Here is a 7,626-nt window from a genome sequence, read left to right as displayed (position 1 = left end):
GACAGGTCGAGGGGGTTGGGGACCACTCTAACTAGAATGGGATGGTCTGTGAGATCCTTGCTTATACTGGTGAGCAATTAACCCTCAGACAGGGTTAATTAAGGAATCATTTCCTTGCCATGGCTGGGCTGCTCATGTCAGCAGCTGTGTGTGTGCCAGAATGAGGAGAAAAATCACAACCTGCTTGTGATTGATCACTTGTCTACATTGCACATGTGAACATACAAGGGGTTTGCCAGCTGCATGTTCTGCTATGTATGTAAGACAACAACATCAATATTAGACCAAATGTTGGTCTGTTAAATTCAAGTCTGTAAACTTCTGCTTCATATGCTGTCTGCCGCGAGTGAATATCAGAGCCTTTTTGCTCTTCGATTAATTAATAATGAATTTATGTATGTTTTACTTCAAAGAGATTGGATATAATTCTGTTGAATTGTTTGTATAGTTGAAACTGCTGAGACCCCATAAGAATGGTCCCTGGAAAAGGCATTTTTCTGTATTTCCAGGCTCTGGAAATTCCAGAATTTCTGAACTCATTGAGGAGAACTCCGTCTGCTCAAATATGACTAGACAATACTCATGCATTCTTTATTTAAGAGCAACTTTCTACAGTAAAAATATTTCTAAAAATATTTGACCAAAAGTTATGTATTAATCTGGTTTAGAAATGGGAATACATAGTTTAACTAAGCGCATAAAACTGTGGAAGATTTTACTCTTGAAAGTTCTATTAGAAAAAAATTATTATTTCTTTGATTAAAAGGAGCCTAAAGTAGAAATTCGCTTAGGAGACAAATAAAATAAGTTGATGCTTAGAGACTTCCAAGAACTAGGAATATATTTTAAATAGGTTTAGTTTACCATGCAGAGTCAATCGAAACAAAACATTATTTCATGAAATAAAATGCCGCTTTCTGAGGATGGACTTTTCCTTGCCAGCCGTGCCCAAGAAGAGATGCCTGCAGGAAACTTCCAGATGTACTACAGGGATCAGAAGTCTGCCCATGTCACGGTCATGCATATGGGGAGTATGTTTAAGACTTTGGCTTGTTTAGTCAGCGACAGGCAGCCTGAACAGCAAGTCAGGAAACAATTGTGTGCCACAGGTGTGGTTGCCCGTATGCACTACAGCGGGGAAAATGTCTCGGGCAGCCACATGCATGGCTGTGAGACTCAGCACATGGCTTGGCTACTTGTGGTGAGGATGTCTCAACCTGGAGAAGGTTTAGTCTTTCATTCCTGGCCTACCAGGGAGCCTATAAAGTAGTTGCTGTTAGATAAAGTAGTGGGCTGTAGCAGGGCTGTTGTTCTCTGCCTGTTACTTGCTGCATAGTTTTCTTTGGAGAAATATAAGCTGTAATTTCTTCTTGGGAAGCTCATCCACACTGAGGGTGCCACTATCCACCTGGGTGCCACTATCCACCTGGATCTGCAGGTCATCCTAGATTTTGCTTCTGTCTGGGAATGCAGGTACACTTGAGAGGAAAAGTTACTAACCAAATGGATTGGTTACTTTGCTTATGAAAAGGATTAACTGTGCATACGAAGCAATTTCCATCAGGATAGTGATGTCCTGACAGCAATTTCTCTCACTCTCACTTCAACACCATGAATAAAGTCCAGCTTTTTTATTTTATAATTCTATTATATTTAATTACATAATCTGTTTTTCTATTTTCTCTGCTTTCCTCCTGGAAGACTATATCTAACATCTGCAATATCAGGTGCAGGTTACAATTGTTCTGTGGGGAAAATGGGTTTATTTTTATTTTACTCATTTTCATATATACAAAATGCTTCCTTACAAGAACTATACTGTGTCGAGATGTGACACTCTTACATTTCATTATAGCTGGTTAAGCATAGGCTGAACAGGAGCATGAATGCCTCCTCTTTAAAAGAAGTAGCAAGGTTTAAAGGGAGCAAATTTGTTAAAATATTATCCCTCTATTCCTGCTCTGAGAGTCAAAGTTTAGCTTCTATAAAGCACCAGGTTGATCTTGCTGACCAGCAGTGTTATAGATGGAGCCTGGTTTTGGTCACATTTGAACTCCCCCAGAATACTGTTTCCAAAACAAAATGGGCATACAATTAAAAAAAAAAAAAAAAGAAAAAAAGAGTATTGCCTGTTTTAATGATGAAGCTCTGCACAACCAGAGGTGACCTTACCTACCACTCAGCACCCTCCCCAGGCTGCCCAGTCTCCACTTCCTCCTACACATAGATGTCCATCTGCAATGGCTGCGGCAGGACAGGCTCCAGTCCCACCTTCCAAACATGTCATGGACACTGAAGACAGCACAGCCATGCAAGGGGAGTCCTGCCCATGAATTTGAGCCGAGCACCTATGACAGAACTGGGCTGTTGCTCAAGTATCAGCCTATTCTGTGATTAATAACCATGGGAAAACTCCAGGTATTTTGGGAAACACTGAATTTTTCTCAAATATTCATCCTGCTATAAAGAACAGATAAGATGTGGCTTCAGAATGAGAAGAAATTCAGGGAAGGATTGTGTTTACCACAGGTGATATTCTGTTCGCATTTTTATATTTATAGACAAGGAGTAGAAGATAATTTGAAGTGAAATTTGGTAATGGGTAGTACTTCCCATGTTTTCCCTCATGGAAAACAGGAATTGAGTATGGCGAAGACAAAGGCTTGAGATACTTGGTATGAGAAAAGGCGTACCTTAAAAAGCTTCTGTATTTTCTACAAAGTAGGAAGATTTTAAATAAATCTCTTTACTTTGATCTGGATTAGAAAGTTGTTGGTATGTTTGTTGTGGTTTCATGGATTTTTTGTTTGTTTGGGTTTTTGTTTGTTTTGTTTTTAATCTTGAATCAGATTATGTTGTTCAGGAACAGTTAAAATTCTGGTATTCAGAATGAGATAAAAATGAAACACAAATCAGAGTGTTCTTATAACCTACAGTTAATAATGCACCTCAGCGATGCATTTGATGTATAGGTGCAGGTGGTTTTGCAACAGCACAGTAAAGCCACTTCAGTGGAGTAAGTAGAAGCCCTGACAGGTGATGAGACAAATGTGACTTCATAACAGTTTGATCAAAATATTCAGGTAGTTACTATCAGGAGCGATGCTCAAATCTGTGCCACTCTCTAAAGTGACTGTTTTACAGAGAAACATATTTCACTGGCATTCTTCAGTCTTCAGGGAAGGATCAGCAACCAGTGAGAGCACAGCAATCGTCAAAATGTCTTTTCTGAGAAAAACACTGTTTACTTTTAAAACTGGATGCAGTACTTTTACAAGTAATGTTACTGTGGGACATGGTGGCTTAAGGATACAAGAGGGGTGGTGTTTGTGTATATACATTAGCAGCCTAAATGAAAACAGACTTTGCTACTTGGCCCATACGGAGTAACATGCCAGAAAACGTAACTGACAGGAACATGCTGAGACACACAGATCTTTCTCCATGGCAAGCGACTGACCGCAGAGAAGCATCATTACAATTTACAAGCCCAGCTGAAACAGCAGGCAGCTGGTGGGCAAAGTTAATTACCTTTCGTTTCAGGCAGAAAGATGCAGTGAGGGATACCAGTTCCTGTAGCACACTCTTGTACGTAGTGTGGAAATAGATGCTCAACAACTTTCAGGCTTGCTCTTCCAAAGATCAGCTTCTGTGTCAGTTTGAAGTCAATTGTCTCTTTCTCCCTCCCAGCCCTGATTTTAATGAAGCTGAATTAGGCACCTTTGTCCCCCAAAGGAATCCTTCCATTTCCATGACAGCTCGAACGTGTGTTGGAATTAGCACTGATTATCTCAGAGAACATTAGTGGCTCATAAGGAGAAATTATTTAACCATCAACCCAGTTATATGGCATTATAATATACCAAGGTTTGTATAATTGCTAAAATCTGCAAGTAAAAATTTTATTTGGAGTTCCCTCAGAAGGATTTAACAAAAGAAACTTTCCACATGCCCATGGCAGAACTTTAGACTGCAACCATGGCAAGGGACCTGGTACAAGGGCTCTCAGGAGGCACCTGCAAACCTGAGCATGTGGCACTTGGAGCCTTATGCATCTCCTGAAACCCATAATCTCTTCCTGTGTAAGTGGAAATTCAGTTCTGTAACTGCATTTCCCTATCTCTGTATTCAGTGGAGGGGGAAATTTGTGTTACCCTGACTTAGCATCTTCTGCAGGGAAGAACAGGGAAGATCACTAGGATGAGAAATGCTGTGACTGCAAATATTTTCACAGTCTTCCACATTTTTTCAGTTTTTCTTAGAGGGAGAGGAGAGGAGAGGAGAGGAGAGGAGACCTCTTCATGCAATGTTTGGACATGTGAATTCTAGTGAAACTGTCAGTGACCCTCTCTACCCTCCTCTAGGTAAAATTAATCTTTGGTTGGTTGGGGGTTTTTGGTTGGTTGTTTTGTTGTTTTTGTTGGTTTTTATTTTGTTCGTTGTTTTTTGTTTGTTTTGTTGTTTATGTTTGGTTGGTTGGGGGTTTTTTTGTGTTTGTTTGTTTGTTCATTTTTTTACTTTCTTTGTCCTCCTGAAGAGAAATATTAATAAATCTCACCAGTAAGCAAAGCAGAGCAATGTGAGCAACTGCTAAAGGTAACCTAACCACTGCATATGTTATTTATGATTTGTAAGGAAGAAATCAGAATATTCCCCATGTTTCATCAGGTCCTTTTCAAACTCTAAAAGGCTAACTTGTTCTGAAAATACCTTCTGATTCTGTTTTCAAGGACCAAAATAAAAAATATCTATATGTACAAGAAGATTTCCCATAAACACATGACAAATAAAAAAGCAAACATCACTTCTGATGCAAACAAAAGCTGCAAATTTTACAAGCTACAACTACCAAGTACAATATTAAGATATTTTCCAGAACAAGAGGCTCCAAACCCACATCTATGTATTTTACTCACTAGCGAGGGCTTGCTCTTCCTTCCTTAAAGCCAGATTGAGGTCTCTCTTACCTATTATAATGGATTTTGACTACTTTATCACAGTCACCTGTAATACAAAAAAATCTCAATACCTTGGTTTATTCCTTATCCTTTAAAGCTGAGGCTTTTTCAATATTGTTAAGTTTGCAAGACTTCTGGTAAGCAGGTCCTGTGGATATGAAAGAGGCTGAAGAATCATGAAGCAAGACACTCAATAACACACCTTTATTGGGCTTTATGCATCACCAGTAATAGAGACAGTTGTGTGGCCTGAGTTCACAAAACTATATCTTTAAAAAGGGAAAAAGGACCTGCTGCAGCTCTGTGAGCCACAAACCTGGGACAGAAAGCACGTTAGAGAGAAGGGATTAAAAAAATCAAAATAAAATAGGACAAGGCATGAAAAGCAGTGCTGAGTAAATGGGTGCAGGAAAGCTGAAAAAACTCTACCTGTCCCTAGCTTGCGCCTTGGGAGAGAGACAATCTGAAGCCCCATGGGCCATCACAAGGGGAGAAAGCACTCACTGGGCTAGAGTCACCCAGGAAGAGCAAACGACTGTGAGAGGGACACAGCAGGGGACAGAGGGTTGGCTCTATGAGGTGGTTCTGCAATTTATCAGTTTACGAAAGCTCCTCCGGAAACTGTCATCCAGAAAGGCATATAGGAAAGGGTTGAAGCAGCTGTTGGCATAACTCAAGCTAGTGATGAAATAGGAAATCCCAATGATCAGTGGAGTTTGTGGGATGTCTGTGGTGAGGGCTACCACTGTGCTAAGGTGATAGGGTGTCCAGCAGAACAGGCACACAGCCATAATGACAACAACCATCAGTGTCACTTTTTTTTTGGCTTTGTCCAGGGCTTTTGCATTGCTATGGAGGTGAACCCTTCTCAATCTGTACAGCATGGTGGTGTAGAGGATGCAGATGGTGGACACTGGGATGGCAAAGCCTAAAATAAGGGTGTAGATCCGACTGCCTTTCCACCACACGCTCTCAGGGTTGGGGAACACAAAGACACACTGAGAGCGTCCCTGCTCCTTGTGTATTTTAGCAAAGACAGTGAAGGGCAGGATGATGACTGTGACGAAGGACCAGATGCAGAGGCTCACAATCTTGGCTGCTCGGTAGGTGCGGTAGGTTATCTTCCTAGACTTGGTGGTGGCCACCACAACCAGGTAGCGGTCAATACTCATGACAGTGAGGAAGTAGATGCTGGAGAAGGTGTTATACTGGTCTATAGAGATGATGAGCTTGCACATGAACTCTCCAAAGGGCCACTGCAGGAGCAGGTAGTCAGCAATATTGATGGGTAGCACCAAGGTAAAGAGCTCGTCAGCAATGGCCAGGTTGAGGATGAAGATGTTGGTGACTGTTTTCATCTTTGGGGCTTTGAGGATTACATAGATGACAGCGGTGTTGCCTGTCAGACCCACAGCACAGATGATGGAATAGATGACAGGAACCATGACATAGAAGCTGGGGCTCAGTGTGGGAGCAGACATATTCAGCCCCCAATCCCCATTCCTGGTGCAGTCCACAGGCCCATCCACACATGAGGAATTGATCTCAGGGAAGGAGGAGTTCTCCATGGTCGCAGGAGAGGATGCCCAGGCCCACTGGTGATGGTAACAACTTGGAAATGGGTGAAAAAAGGTAAGACCCCTGCTCTTCTCAAGCTTGTCTCCTCCAGCACATCCAGCCACCAAGTTCTCACATATGCTACCCACTGCCGACCTGCCAGGACCAAGGGAAGATCAATGGGGGCTCAGGCGGTGGTGAAGAGTCCCACCATGCCCCCAAAATGGGGATGGTCCCCCACCACCTGCCCCTTCCCTCCTCCTTCACCAATGAGTGATGCGTGGGGTCAGGGCCCAGCCTTGGACTCTCCCAAAGTGACCACCCCAAGATGACAGTGCTCACCTGGGAACCCAGCAGTCTGTCCCCACTGTGAGGGTGGAGGTTGGGCCAGACGACAGGACTCCTGCCCTCAGGGGGGCAGCCAGCATCTTTGAGATGCGCCCCAAGAAGCAAAACACCCCCCCTTCCCAACAGGGCTGAGTGCTTTGGGAGGGAAGGAAGGATGCACTGACCTTTGCCGGCCTGCCTGCCGTGGTGGAGTTCCCGGAGGGGTGCAGGAGCTGGGGGGGCGATTCAGGTCCAGGGTCCGTGCAGGCGGGGGTTGCCAGTGCCGTTTCCTTGCTTAATCCTGGGAGTTAAATGCGTGCCCGTCTCTGTTCAGGTAGCAACAGATCAGTAACACGAACCGCAGAGAGGATGATTTAAAAGTCAGGAGCTGGACAGCTGGAAAGAGATTTGTGCAAATACCTGAAGTCACATCTCCTCCCGACAGCGACGCAAGTATTGCAGTGCAGCACTGGGGAGAGAAATCCCAGCTCTAGGTGGCATCTGCTTGTCGTGCAGAGTCTGAGAGCTCAGCAGCATCCACCGCCTGCCCGGCCCCAGGGGTGGGGGCAGCGCCCGACTGTCAGGTGATGCTGTTCTTGCCAGGAAACAAACGTTTTTCACAGGGTGTGGGTATCGAAGTGAAGAGGCACGCTGGCACAGGAGTTCCTGTACCTCCGTCCGACGCTGTCACCGCTTCAGACCGTGATGATGACGGACTCGAATCCAACTCCAGGGAAGCAATCTTTTTTAGAGGGTAATTCAGAATTCCTGATTATCCTGTTCT

The 7,626-nt window shown here is 43.6% G+C and overlaps 1 protein-coding gene across 1 annotated transcript; it reads right to left on the bottom strand.

The window, feature by feature from the left end:
* Positions 1 to 5,530: 5,530 nt before the first annotated feature.
* On the bottom strand, positions 5,531 to 6,526 carry NPBWR1 (neuropeptides B and W receptor 1). Its single transcript, XM_065629708.1, has one exon. It carries the CDS (start codon positions 6,524 to 6,526, stop codon positions 5,531 to 5,533), a length of 996 nt encoding a protein of 331 aa, XP_065485780.1.
* Positions 6,527 to 7,626: the final 1,100 nt, after the last annotated feature.

Source organism: Caloenas nicobarica, chromosome 2, assembly GCF_036013445.1.
Source record: "Caloenas nicobarica isolate bCalNic1 chromosome 2, bCalNic1.hap1, whole genome shotgun sequence".
Classification (NCBI taxonomy): Eukaryota; Metazoa; Chordata; class Aves; order Columbiformes; family Columbidae; genus Caloenas; species Caloenas nicobarica.
Note: the sequence above shows the minus strand (reverse complement) of the source record. Positions and strands in the feature narration are given on the sequence as shown.